Source organism: Capricornis sumatraensis, chromosome 1 (assembly GCF_032405125.1).
Source record: "Capricornis sumatraensis isolate serow.1 chromosome 1, serow.2, whole genome shotgun sequence".
Lineage (NCBI taxonomy): Eukaryota > Metazoa > Chordata > Mammalia > Artiodactyla > Bovidae > Capricornis > Capricornis sumatraensis.
Window position 1 is genome coordinate 241503555 of NC_091069.1, and position 14198 is coordinate 241517752.

General features: G+C 38.1%; 1 protein-coding gene across 1 annotated transcript in view; it reads right to left on the reverse strand.

The window, feature by feature from the left end:
- SRPRB (SRP receptor subunit beta) overlaps positions 1-14198 on the reverse strand; it is a 34919-nt gene that overhangs the window by 4014 nt on the left and 16707 nt on the right. Inside the window, exons 5-6 of the mRNA XM_068963599.1 lie at positions 12631-12767; positions 3477-3531 (exon numbers count right to left, since the gene is read on the reverse strand). Of these exons, the coding sequence (XP_068819700.1) occupies positions 3477-3531; positions 12631-12767 (192 nt within the window). The remainder of the gene's footprint in view (positions 1-3476; positions 3532-12630; positions 12768-14198) is intronic.

Here is a 14198-nt window from a genome sequence, read left to right on the forward strand (position 1 = left end):
TTTCAAAAAATGGATATACAAATAATATTATTACTTGTCCCCAAAGATAATGCTAAACAACTGCAACAGAAATTTTAGAAAAACAAATCATCTAACCCCAATTTTTTTAGCTTTAGCAGTCTCAAAAGAGTGAACATCAAGATAGGAGAACAGATGATGAACATGGAATTTCAGAAGGGATAGAAACCATTGAGTAACACCAGCAAGACAGCAGAATGGGAGTTTTCAGTACAAGTCCTCTCACAGAAACATCAATTTAAATAACCATCCACACAGAAGAAACTTTCATGGGAGCTAACGAATCCGGGTCAGAGATTACAGCACATGGGTGTAACACAGAAGTAAGAAAAGGCGCACTGAAGAGGGCAGAAGGGACCGTTTCATATCACCATGTTTCTGCTCCTGCAAGCCTGCACAGTGTAGCATGGAGACATACGATTTACACAGGAGAGGGACAGTGAAATGAGCACCCCTGTGCCATGGAACCCAGCACCAGGCCAGCCAAGACAGGCTCAGTTTCCAGGCTAGCTTCCATGGACCCAGGCAGCAGGCCCACCTACCCACAAGCCCAACCTGCCCAAGAAATCCAGTAGCAAGCCCATCCAGATCTCTGGCTGGACAGACTAGAGAAGTACTTTCTCTGACAAAGCTAGTCTATAAAGCCTAGAAGGGGTGATTATTTTTTCAAATGCGCAGCACCAAAGTAAGGACATAAGGCTCAGGCGATCAGGGAGACATGACACCACTAAAGGGACCTGACAGAGCACCAACTGGCCCTGAAGAAATGGAGACCTACAAACTGCCTGACATATACTTCAAAATAATCACCTGAGAGTCCTGTAAGCTATAAAAGAACACAGACAACTCAACAAGATGAGGGAAAGAATAAACGAAAAAATCAGAAAGCCAATGAAGATACAGAAATCATGAAAAACAAAAATCCTGGAGCTGAAGAACACAATGACTGGATGTGAAAAACTCAGAGAGCTTCAACAGTAGACTCAACCAAGCAGAACAAAAAATTCAGAGAGCCTGAACAAGGCAATTTGAAATTACTCTGTAAGAAAACCAAAAAGAAATTGTAAAAAAAGAAAGAAGAAAGTCTTGTGGGACATCATAAAAGGAACCAATGTATGCCTTATGGCGCTCTCAGAAAGAGCAGAGAAAGACAAAGAATCAGAAAGCTTATTAAAAAAAAAAATGACAGCAAATCCCCAAATATAGGGAGGGAAATGAACGTCCAGATCCACTAAGCTGCTAAAACCCAAATGGATTAAACATAAAGAGAGCTTTAACGAAACACATTATAATCAAACTGACAAAAGTCAAAAAGACAGAAATTGCTCAAAGCATTAAGAGAAAAGTCAACTGTCACAAACAGGAGAACAGCCCTGCTGCAGCACATGGGGTCGCAAAGAGTTGTACACGCCTAAGCAACTGAACTGATAGATTCAATGGAATCTCAATCAATATTTCAATAGAATTTTCCACAAAAATAGAAAAAACACTGCTAGAATTCATATGGGACCACAAAGGAACTATAATGCTCAAAGTAACCAAGGAAAAACAATAAATCTGAAGGCATCACACTTCCAGATTTCAAATTATATTGCAAACCTACAGTAATCAAAACAATATGGTAATTTAAAAAGACATACAGAACAATGGAATAGACAGCCCAGGACATACCCACACATATGCAGTCAACCAATCTTCAACAAAGATGACAAGAGAAAAAGACAGTCTCTTCAATAAACAGCTCTGGGAAAACTGGATATCCACATGCAAAACAATGCAACTGGACCCTCATGTTATACTATACACTAAGTCAACTCAAAATGGATTAAACGCTTAAATATAACACCTGAAACCATAAAAATCCAAGAAAAAAACACTGACACTGTGGCAGTTATTATGAAACTAAAAGCAAACAAAAGCAAAATAAACAAGTGTGATTACATCAAACTAAAAAGCTTCTGCACAGCAAGAAACTATCTACAGAATTGGAAGATAACTTACGGAATGAGGGAAATATTTGCAAACATGTATCTGATAAGGGTTAATATCCAAAATATATAAGGAATTCATACAACCCAGTAAAAAACAAGGAAATAATTCAATTTGAAAAATGGGCTAAAGGTCTTCCCTGGCGGTCCAGTGGTTGGGAGTCCACCTTGCAATGCAGGGCCATCAGTTCGACCCCTGGTCCAGGAGGATTCCACATGCCACGGAACACTAGGCCCATGCCCCACAATTACTGAGCCCACATGCAGCAACTACTGGAGCCCTTGAGTCCTAAAGCCCACGCTCCACAACAAGAGAAGCCACTGCAGTGAGCACCTGCATCCCAGAACGAAGAGTAGCCCCAACTCGTCACAACTACAGAAGGCCCACATCCAACAATGAAGACCCGCACAGCCAAAAGTAACTAAATAAGTAAAATGTTTTTTAAATAGGCAAAGGATCTGAACAGACATAGAGGACATACAGTCAACAAGTACATGAAAAAATGCTAAACATCACTAACCATCAGGGAAATGCAGATCAAAACCATGAGACAGAATTACTAACATTAAGGGAAAAAAAAAAAAAGATAAATGTTGGCAAAGATTTGCAGAAAAGGTAACCCCGGTACATTGTTGCTGGGTTTAAATCGGTACTGCTGTAATAAAAAAAGCACCGAGATGCCTCAAAAAATCACAAACAGAACTACCACCACATGATCTAGCAATTCCACTTCTGGATGTTTATCTACAGGAATTAAAATCAGGATCTCAGAGAGATGTACATACACGCACGCCTACGTTCACTGCCGCTTTACTAACAATAGCCAATATATGGAGCAACCTACTTGTCCACTGAAGGACAAACAAAGAAAATGTGGAACATATATACAAGAGTATTACTGAGCCTTACAAAAGAAATTTCTGCCATTTGTGACAACTTGGATGAACCTAGAGAACATTATGCTAAGTGAAATAACAAACAGAATAAGACAAATATATGATTACATTTATGTGTGGAATCAAAACCTGTCAAACACAAGCCAAATGATACTGTCACATATCTTGAAAACAAAAAAACATGTTACAAAATAGTATCACAGATTTAGTATGTTTCTGAAGTGTTCCTTTCTTATTCTGTCAACAAAAATTTCCATGGCTTTCAAATTTTTTGTTTGTAAAAGCTTTCATATCTACTAAGCTATAGCTAGAACTAGTGGGAAAACAAATTGAGCTTACAGTTTCAATAAACCTGAGATTTTCTTTCCATGAAGATGTTAAATATCTATAAACATCCCATTAATACTTTTTATAATTCCATTAATTCTGTTGTCAATTTTTAAACAAATATATTTCACACTAATCTTCAGGGTAATCATGGTAATCACACAAAACCAAAGACCTTAAGCAATATATACATATTTCCTAAGTGATAAGATATACAATTAAGCAATAGGACTTATTTTTACTTACATTTCTTTTTCAAGCTGCTGCTGAATTAACTTTGCTGATTTTGCCATTGTAATGTCTGTAAAGAAACAAAAGACACTGTTTAAAACAGGGTCTCTTCCCAAGACTTCCTGCACATATGGAAAATTCCCATTTAAATTTAGGTTTCTTTGCCCCATCATTAAAAAAAAAATTACTTTATACTGGATTATAGTTGATTTATGGGCTTCCCTGTGGCTCAGGTGATAAAGAATTCGCCTGCAATGCAGGAGACCCAGGTTTGATCCCTGGGTCAGTGAGATCCCCTGGAGAAGGAAATGGCAACCTACTCCAGTATTCTTGCCTGGGAAACCCCACAGACAGGAGCCTGGAGGGCTCTAGTCCCTGGGGTCGCAAAGAGCTAGGACACCACTGAGCAACTTTCACTTTCAAAGTTGATTTGTAATGTGTTAAGTTTCACGTGTGCAACAAAGTGTTTCGTTTACACATACATATGTATCTATTCTTTCTCAAATTATTTTCCCATTTAGGTTATTACAGAATACTAAGCAGTTCCCTGTGCCTGACAATAGATCCTTGTTGGTTATTTATTTTAAATATAGTAGTGTGCTTGTGTTTAGTTGCTCAGTCATGTCTGACTCTTTGTGACCCCATGGACTGTAGCCCAACAGGCTCCTCTGTCCATGAGGACTCTCCAGGCAAGAATACTGGAGTGGGTTGCCGTCACCTTACCCAGGGATCGAGCCCAACACAATGACTGAACCCAGGTCTCCACATTGCAGGTTAATTCTTTACCATCTGAGCCACCAGGGAAATCCATAGTAGTGAATATATATCAATCCCAAACTCACAACTTATCCTTCCCTCCCTGTATCAAAGTAAGCACAAATACTTATATTATAATAATGCTTATAAATATATTAAGCTGGTGACCCTAAAATTGACTAGTCTTTCATAAAAGTTTTCTACATCTTACAGACATTTTAAATCAACACATATAAGTCCAGCCAATGCTCACAAAAAGAAAAGCTATCTGCTTTGTGATTTTAACAAAAGCTTTCACTCCAACAGAAATACTTGACCTGTAATAAGAAACTAAACTAACATTTCCAGCTGATACTAAAATGGTATGTTACAGCATCAAGCGCACTCTGATAATAAAAGGCACTGGTTTGGCACCAGCAAAAGACAAATAAATATTACTTCCTCTTATTATATTGAATAAAAGAAACAAAGAAGTCAGTTAATGACCTTAACACTGTTCCTGATTAGTCAGTCACTGGTAGGCTTAGTACTAGCTCCCCTTTAAGAAATGCACTGGGCTCTTTATAGAGTGAGAATATTAGGTATGAAAAAGGCCAATAGAGATCAGCTAGTCTATCTCATTTTAACTTTTTTTTTTAGAAAAGAAGTTTTTCTTATTATTGAGGTCACATTGGTTTACAACATTATATGTTTCATATGAAACATTATGATTCAATTTTTGTATACACTATTCTGTGCTTACTACCAAAAGTTCCGTTTCCATCTATATTTTCAAGTGTTTTTGTTATCTTTGGATGAATACCCAGAAGCAGACTAACTGGATCACATGGTAGTTCTGTTCTTAACTTTTTGAGGAATATCCAGTTTTTTACAGTGGCTACACCAATTTACATTCCCATCAACAGTGCGCAACAAGGGTTCCCTTTTCCCCATATCCTCACTAACACATATCTTTTTGACAACAATGACTCTAATGGGTGGGAGGTAATATCTAACTGTTGCTTTGATTTGCATTTCCCTAATAATTAATGATACTCATCTTCACTAGTGATGAACATCTTCATATGTGACTGCTGACCATCTGTGTATCTTTTTTGGAAAAACCTCTATTCTGATCTCTGCCCATTTTTAAATCAGGCTGTTCATTTTTGTTGTTGTTGAGTTATATGGGCTCTCCCTTATCAGATATATTTGACTATCTTCTCCCATTCAGTACATTGTCTCTTTCATTTTGTTAATGGTTTCCTTTGCTGTGCAGAGCTTTTTAGTTTGATATAGTATCACTTGTTTATTTTTGCTTTTGTTTGCCTTGCCTGAGGAGATACACCCAAAACAAATTGCTAAACCCAAAGTCTGAATTTCCTGTTTTCTTCTAAGAGTTTTATGGTTTCAGATCTTCTGTTCAAGTCTTTAATCCATTTTGAGTTAATTTTTGTGTATGATGTAAGGAAATGGCTTAGTTTCATTCTTTTGCATGTGGCTGTACAGTTTTCCCACCAGTATTTATTGAAGAGACTGTCCTTTCTCCATTTTATGTTCTTTGCTCCTGTGTTGTAAATTAATCGTCCCTGTATGCGTGGGTTTATTTCTGGGCTCTCAATTCTGTTCCATTAACCTCTTTTTCTGTCAAATACCATGTTGTTTCAATTACTATAGCTTTGCAGTATAATATGAAATCAGGGTATGTGACACTTCTTCCAGCTTTGTTCTTTTTTCTCAGAATTGCTTTGGCTATTTATAATTTTTATGAATTCTATATAAATGTAAGGAGCTTTTATTTATGTGAAAAATGTCATGAAGGATTTTGATAGGGATTTTTTACAATGAATTTATAGATTGCTATAGAAAAAATGGATATTTTTAACCATGTTAATTCTTACAGTCCATGAGCAGGAAACATCCTTCATCTTTCCATTTCTTTAAACAAAGTTTTATAACATATTGCAGAATCCTAGCTCCCCAGCCAGGGATTGAACCTGCATCCTCAAGCAGTGAAAGCACAGGTGCCTAATCACTGGCAGGAAATTCCCATCTTTGATTAAATTTATTCTTGGGTATTTTTTAATTCTTTTTGTTGCAATTTTAAATGATAGTGTTTTCTTAATTTCTCTTTCTGCTTGTTTTTTGTTGGTGTACAGAAACACAACAGATTTTGTATTTTGATTTTGCATGCTGCAACTTTACCGTACACATTTATTATTTCTAACAGGCTTTTGGTGGAGTCTTCAGGTATGAGACTGGTAAGTGGGCACACTTGTCTTGTTCCTGATCTTAGAGGGACAGCTTTCAGTTTTTCACAGTTGAGTATGTCAGCTGTGGGCTTGACATGCATAGGCTTTATTATGTTGATGTACATTCTTTCTATACCAATTTCATTGAGTTTTTATTACACATGCATGTTGAATTTTGTCAAATGCTTTTTCTGCATTTATTGAGTTGATCATTATTTTTTAAATGTTGTAGCATGTTGATTTGCAGATGCTGAACCATCCCTGCAACCCTGAAATAAATTCTACTTGATTATATTGTATGATCCATTTAATGTATTATTTCATTTGCTAATACGTACATCAGAGATCCTCACCTGTAATTTTCTTTTTTTGTATTATCCTTGTCTGGCTTTGATATCACGGTACTGTTGACTTCAAAAAATGAGTTGGGAAGTGTTCCCTCCTCTTCAACTTTTTGGAAGAGTTTGGCTCAGATGGTAAAGAGTCTGCCTGCAGTGTGGGAGACCAGGTTTCAATTCCTGGGTCGAAAAGATCCCCTGGAGAAGGAAATGGCAAACCTCTCCAGTATTCTTGCCTGGAAAATCACATGGATGGAAAAGCCTGGCAGTCTACAGCCCATGGGGTCCCAAAGAGTCGGACATGACTGAGTGACTTCACTTTTACTTTCAAGAAGAACAGATATTAGGTCATCTTTGAACATTTGGTAGTATTTACCAGTGAAGCTGTCTGGCCCTGGACTCTGGTTTTTTGGAAGGTTTTTGATTACTGTTTTAACTTCCTTCCTAGTGATCCATCTATTCAGATTTCCTACTTTAAGATTCCATCTTGGAAGGCTGATTGTTAAGAATGTATTCATTTATTCTATGTTGTCTAACTTGTTCACACATAGCTACTCACGGTATTCTCTTTTAACTCTCTGCATTTCTGTGGGACCTCTTGCAATTTCTCCTCTTTCATTTCTAATTTATCTGAGCCTTCTTTTTCTTAGTGAGTTTAGCTAAAAGTTATCTTTTCAAAGAACCAGCTCTTAGTTTCATTGATCTTTTCTACTGTCTGACTTTTAGTATTTCCTTCCTTCTACTGACTCTGGACTTAATTTGAAGATCTTTTTATAGTTCCTTTAGGTGTAAGGACTGTTTGGGCTTTTTCATTTCTCTTATTTCTTGAGGTAGGCAAGTATTGCTATAAACTTGTTCAGCTTTTGATGTATCCCACTGATTTTGGTATTCCATATTTTCATTTATCTTCAGGTGTATTTTTTCCTCCTTTGATTTCCTCATTAACCTAGTATTAGGTTGGTGAAAAAGTAACTGCGGTTTCAGACCATAAACTTTAAATCACTATAACTGTGTTCAAACACATCTTTATTAATCAAAATAGGAACCATTCCAGTCAACACGTTTTTGCCAACAAGAAATGTTTGTTTATCCCTGTAGCATAAAAATCTGTGCTTTGAGATTCAACAAACTCTTGGAAAGCATTTTCTGCCTCCTGCTGGTTGTGGAAGCATTTTCCCTTCAAAAAGTTCTCAAGATGTTCAAAGAAGTGGTAGTCAGTTGGCAAGAGGTGCTAAGGGTCGGACACGACTGAGTGACTTCACTTTCACTTTTCACTTTCATGCGCTGGAGAAGGAAATGGCAACCCACTCCAGTGTTCTGGCCTGGAGGATCCCAGGGACAGGGAGTCTGGTGGGCTGCTGTCTATGGGGTTGCACAGAGTTGGACACGACTGAAGCGACTTAGCAGCAGCAGCAGGTGAACATGGCGGATGAGGCAAAACTTTGTAGCCCAATTCGTCCAACTTTTGAAGTGTTGTGCAACATGTGGTTGGATGTTGTGAAGAACTGGGCCCATTCTGTTGACCAATACTGGCTTGCAGGCGTTGCAGTTTCCAGTGCTTCACATCGATTTGCTGAGCATACTTCTCAGATTCAATGGTTTCACCAGGCTTCAGAAAGCTGTAGTGGATCACCAAATAGTGACCATGAATATTTTTGGTGCAAGTTTGCTTTGGGAAGTGTTTTGCACTTTCTTCTCAGTCCAACCACTGATTTGGTCATCACTGGTTGTCATGTAAAATCCACTTTTCATCGCACATCACAATCTGATTGAGAAACGGTTTGCTGTTGTTGTATAGAATAAAAGATGACACTTCAAAATGATTTTTTTGATTTTCAGTCAGCTCATGGGGCATCCACTTAACAAGCTTTTTCACCTTTTCCAATTTGCGTCAGACACCAAATAACTGTAGAATGGCCGACAATGAGTTCTTCTGTAACTTCTTGTGTAGTTTTAAGAGGATCACCTTCAATCATCTTCTCTACTAGTTGCTGTCAATTTCTAATGGCTGACCACTGCATTTCTCATCTTCAAGGCTCTCGTCTCCTTTGCAAAACTTCTTGAACCACCACAGCACTGTACATTTGCTAGCAGTTCATGGGCCAAATGTGTTGTTGATGTTGCAAGTTATCTATGCTGCTTTACAACCCATTTTGAACTCAAATAAGAAAATAGCCTGAATTTGCTTTTTGTCTAAAACACTCACTTCCCTAGTTTAAACTAAATATAAATAGCAAGTAATGTCATTAGCAAAAATTAACAGTAATAATAATAATAAAGCCAGAAATACACATTAAAATGATGTATAAGATAACCACATATAAAGAATGTATTCCAATATCAAACAGCAAAGTTTAACAATGCATAACCGCAATTACTTTTGCACCAACCTAAATAGATGTTTGGCAGAACGCTGTTTATTCTCATTTGTGATTTTATCAGCTTTCTTTTTGTAGGTGATTTCTAGTTTCATATCTTGGTGGTTCAAAAAGATGCTTGATATGATTTCACCCTTAAATTTACTGAAGCTTGTTTTGTATGCCAACATATTGTCTATTTTTGAGAATGTTCCATATGCACTTGAGACCAATGTGTATTCTGCTGCTTTGGGAAGGAATGTTTCGTGTTCTGCTCTAACGTTTCACTTAAGGCCAAGGGTACTTTGTTAATTTTTTGTCTAGATGATCAATTTATTGATGTAACCGGGAAGTAAAGCTCCCTACTGTTATTGCTGTTGACTTCTTCATTTATATCTGTTAATAATTCCTTTTATACTCTGGTGCTTCTGCTTATATGCTTAAATATTAATAAAAATTACACCTTGATGGACTGTCCCCTTCATCAGTATATAAGTTCATCCTGTTCTTGTTTGACTTGAAGTCAATTTGATCTGATCTGAGACGGCTACACCTGCTTTGTTTTGCCTGCTATTTCTTGGAGTATCATTTCCCATCCATTCACTTTGAGCCTATGTTTCTCTTCAGAGCAGAGAGCCTGGGGGGGGCAGGATGAAGTTGGATCTTGTTTCTCAATACATCCAGCCACCCTGTATCTTTTGATTGGTAAATTCAATCCACTTATATTTAGTACGCTTACTGATGAATGGGGCTCTCCTGGTGGCTCAGGAGGTAAAGAGTTCACCTGCAATGGAGGAGACCCAAGTTCAATCTCTGGGTCAGGAAGATCCCCGAGAGGAAATGGCAATCCACTCCAGTACTCTCCCCTGGAGAGTTCCATAGACTGAGGAGCCTCGCAGGCTCCAGTCCATGGGGTCGCAACGAGTTGGGATATGACTGGGTGACCTAACGCTTTCACTTTATCACCAATAAATGAGGGCTCAGTACTGCCATTTTATCTTTAGTTTTCTGGTTGCTCTGTATCTCCATTGTTCCTGCCTGACATCTTAGTTGATGGTTTACTATCATGTTTTTCTTAGCTTCCTCCTCTATTGTATTTCATGTCTCTAGACTTATATTTCGTGGTTACCATTAGATTTGTATAAAACATCTCATAAATATCTTAGTCCTTTTTCTGTTGATAGCATCTTATATTCATTTGCCATTATATGAGTTCTATTCTTTTTCTCTTCCCCTTTTACATTTTGTCACCTCAAATTATCTCTTTTTATACTGTGAGTTCATTACCAAATTCCAGTAGCTATGGGTATTTTTTACTGCTTTTTCTCCTTTAATCTTTATGCAATAATTGTTTAGCAACCTATTCTGATGTAAAGTTGCAATTTTCTGAATCTACCTATCACCTTACTCTAAGTTTTGTGTACTTTTGCCTCTTCATTTCAAGTAGAAAAGCTCCTTCCAATATTTCTTGTAAGACAGGCCTAGCGGTAATAAACTCCTTCAGCTTTTGTCTCAGAAAAACTTTATTTCTCCTTTATATCTGTAAGGAAACTTTGCTACAAGGATTTTCAGCAGTTTTTATCTTTCAATATTTTGCATAGGTCATTCCATCCTCTCCTGCCTATAGAGTTTCTGCCGAAAAATCTGATGGCCTAATAGGGGTTCCTTTGTAGGTTACTGGTTTTTTTCCCCTGGATGCCTTTAAAATTCTTTATCATTGAATTTTGACAATTTTAACATAATGTGCCCTCGAGAAGGTCTTTTACCATTGAGATACTAAGTGTTCTATTAACTTTATGGACTTGTATATACAGTTCCTTCCCCAGGTTTGTGAAATTCTATTATTTCTTTAAATAAACGCTGTGCTCCATTCTCCCTCTCTTCTTTCTCCGGGACAACCACTATTCTTATGAAGGATAATGAAGTAGGAGAATTAACATGAGATTCTAGATCTATCTTCAAGCTCACTAATTCACACTTCCATTAGGTCTGCTCTAGTTTCCAATGCTTACTAATGCATTCTTCATCTCATTTACTGACACAGTCAGCTCCGGAACTTCAGTGTGGTTCTTTTTTAGACTTTTAATATCTTTGTCAAAGTATTTCTTCTTTTCATTAATTGTATTTCTAAGCTCACTGAACTGTCTTCCTGAGTTTTCTTGTAGCTTGGTGAGTTTTTTCATAATACCTATTTTGAATTCTCTATCAGTTAGAGTGAAATCTTCCATGACTTACGTTTGGTTTCTGAAGAACTTTCATTTTCTTTTTGTGACACTGTATGTGGTTTCACGTGGTACTCGACAAGTTATTCCTCTGCCAGTGTACTTAAAGTAGCAAATACCTTTCTTATATAGATAAAGGGTTTTTTTTTTTTTTTAACTCTAAGTTGGAAATTAGAGGCCTTTATTTTTCTCACTATACCACAAGTGTTTCGCTTTTCATACTTGAGCCGCCTCTGGCTGTATTTGAGAACTGACACTTCCCATCCTCCACTACCTCTGCCTGATTGTACTATCACTGTCACTGCTTGTGCTCCAGGGTGGCCTGGATGGCCACTGCTGCGAGAGGGAGGGGTTGGCGAAGGGTGGAGGAGGCAGGGTCACGGGCACCTTCTCCACATCTAGGGTTGTCAGGCTTACAACTCACCACTGCTGTGACACGGGGGACTATGGTCACAGGACCCACCATCACTGCTGCTGCGAGGCTCCCTGTGGTCAAAGGAGCCACTGCAGCCGGGAGGCTGGAGTCACGGGTGCTGTCCTCCCTGTTGCTACAGGGGTCTCGGGGGCTTCTGGCTCAGCCACTGTGGCCAAGGGCCAAGACTGCAGGCACTTGCTTCACTGTCCCCTGAGTTCTACCTCCATGTATTCCAGTCCATCCACCTTCAGAAGTAGATTTCTGGATCTCTCCGGTCCTAGTGTGCTAGGCAGAGGAACCTTTGTTGACTTACGAATGTTTTACAAGTTGTAGAATGAAGGGGAGAGGCAAAGAGGGTGTCTCGCCTCATGATGCTGACATCACTTCTAATCTGGTTTTAAAAGTAATGAAACTAAAGCCTAGTTTTATTGGCTGAGACTAAATAGTTTTTCATTCTTATGAAGCTAAAGAAAAACACTTCTGCAAACTCTCCTTGACGAAATGTGCTACATGGCAAACTTGTTTAAAAGGAGACACTCTATCCTGTCCTTCCTCGATTGTGTATCTGATAAGACTGATTGTTGATCTGATGAACTTGATAAATTAAAATTATTTATGATAAAAAAAAGAAAACACTGTATAAATGAATGGTCATAATCATTCCTTTGTCACTCTTTAGAATAGCCTGGTAAGAGAGACTATAAATAAATTTTAAGATTTAAAATCCTGAATTTATAGTTCATTAGCAATTGTTTCTCATCCTCAGTAATAACAACTGTAGATAACTATTAATTCTTAGTAGGAATCCCAGAAAAATCTCAACTATTATTGCCAGAAAACATGATAATACCTTGCTTATTACAAGCAATTAAGAATGATGGTGCGTTCTTCAGACCTATACTGTCAAGGAGGACTTGATACAGAAACTCAGCCACGTCTTTTACCTCTCGCTGGAAGGCTGCACTATCCACAACAAACACAATAGCCCTGGAGGGGAAAAAGAGAAAAACAGGCATGTGAGCATGCAACAGTGCAGCACTATGTTGAGAAAATGATATCCTTAATTTTGTTCAATTCAGTCCTAATGAATAACACAAAATAAGCTCACATACAAGTGTGTGCACAAGTAATCATAGAACCTAAGTATGTAACAAAGGACTAGTGAGTGCACCATGTATCAATATTTAAAGTCCCAGAAGATGATCCTGTTAAAGTGCTACATTCAATGTCAGCAAATTTGGAAAACTCAACAGTGGCCACAAAACTAGAAAAGGTCAGCTTTCATTTCAGTCCTAAAGAAGGGCAACGCCAAAGACTGTTCCAACTACCATACAATTGCATTCATTTAACATGCTCAAAATCCTTCAAGCTAGGCTTCAGCAGTACGTGAACTGAGAATTTCCAGATGTACAGCTGGGTTTAGAAAAGGTAAAGGAACCAGAGAGCAAACTGTCAACATTCACTGGATCATAGAGAAAGCAAGGGAATTCCAGAAAAACATCTACTTCTGCTTTACTGACTACGTTGAAGCCTTTGACTGTGTGGATCACAGCAAACTGTGGAAAATTCTGAAAGAGACAGGAATACCAGACCACCTTACCTGCCTCACGCAAAACCTGTATGTAGGTCAAGAAGCAACAGTTAGAACAGGACATAGAATAATGGATTGGTTCAAAATTGGAAAGCAGTACATCAAGGCTGTATATTGTCACCTTGCTTGTTTAATTTATATGCAGAAATGACTGACTGGATGAACACAAGCTGGAATCAAGGTTACCAGGAAAAATATCAACAACCTCAGATACACAGATGACACTACTCTAACGGCAGAAAGCGAAGAGGAACTAAAGAGCCTCATGATAAGGGTGAAAGAGGAGCATGAAAAAGCTGGCTTAAAACTTAACATTCAAAAAATGATCATGGCATCTGGTCCTATCACTTCATGGCAAACAGAAGGGGAAAAAAATGGAAGCAGTGACAGAGTCTATTTCTTGGGTTCCAAAATCACTGCAGATGGTAACAGCAGCCATGAAATTAAAAGATACTTGCTACTTGGAAGAAAAGCTATGACAAACCTAGACTGTGTATCAAAAACTCGGAACATCATTTTACTGACAAAGGTCCATGTAGTCACAGCTATGGTCTTTCCAGTAGTCATGTACAGAGTTGGACCACAGAGAATGCTGAGTGCTAAAAAATCGATGCTTTCAAATTGTGGTGCCAGAGAAGACTTTTTGAGAGGCCCTTGGACTACAACATCAAACCAGTCAACCCTAAAGGAAATAAAATCTGAATATTCTTTGGAAGAACGGATGCCAAAACTAAAGTTCCAAAACTTTGGCTACCTGATGGAAAGAGACGACTTACTGGAAAAGATCCTGATGCTGGGAAAGATTGAAGGCAAAAGGAAAAGGGGTG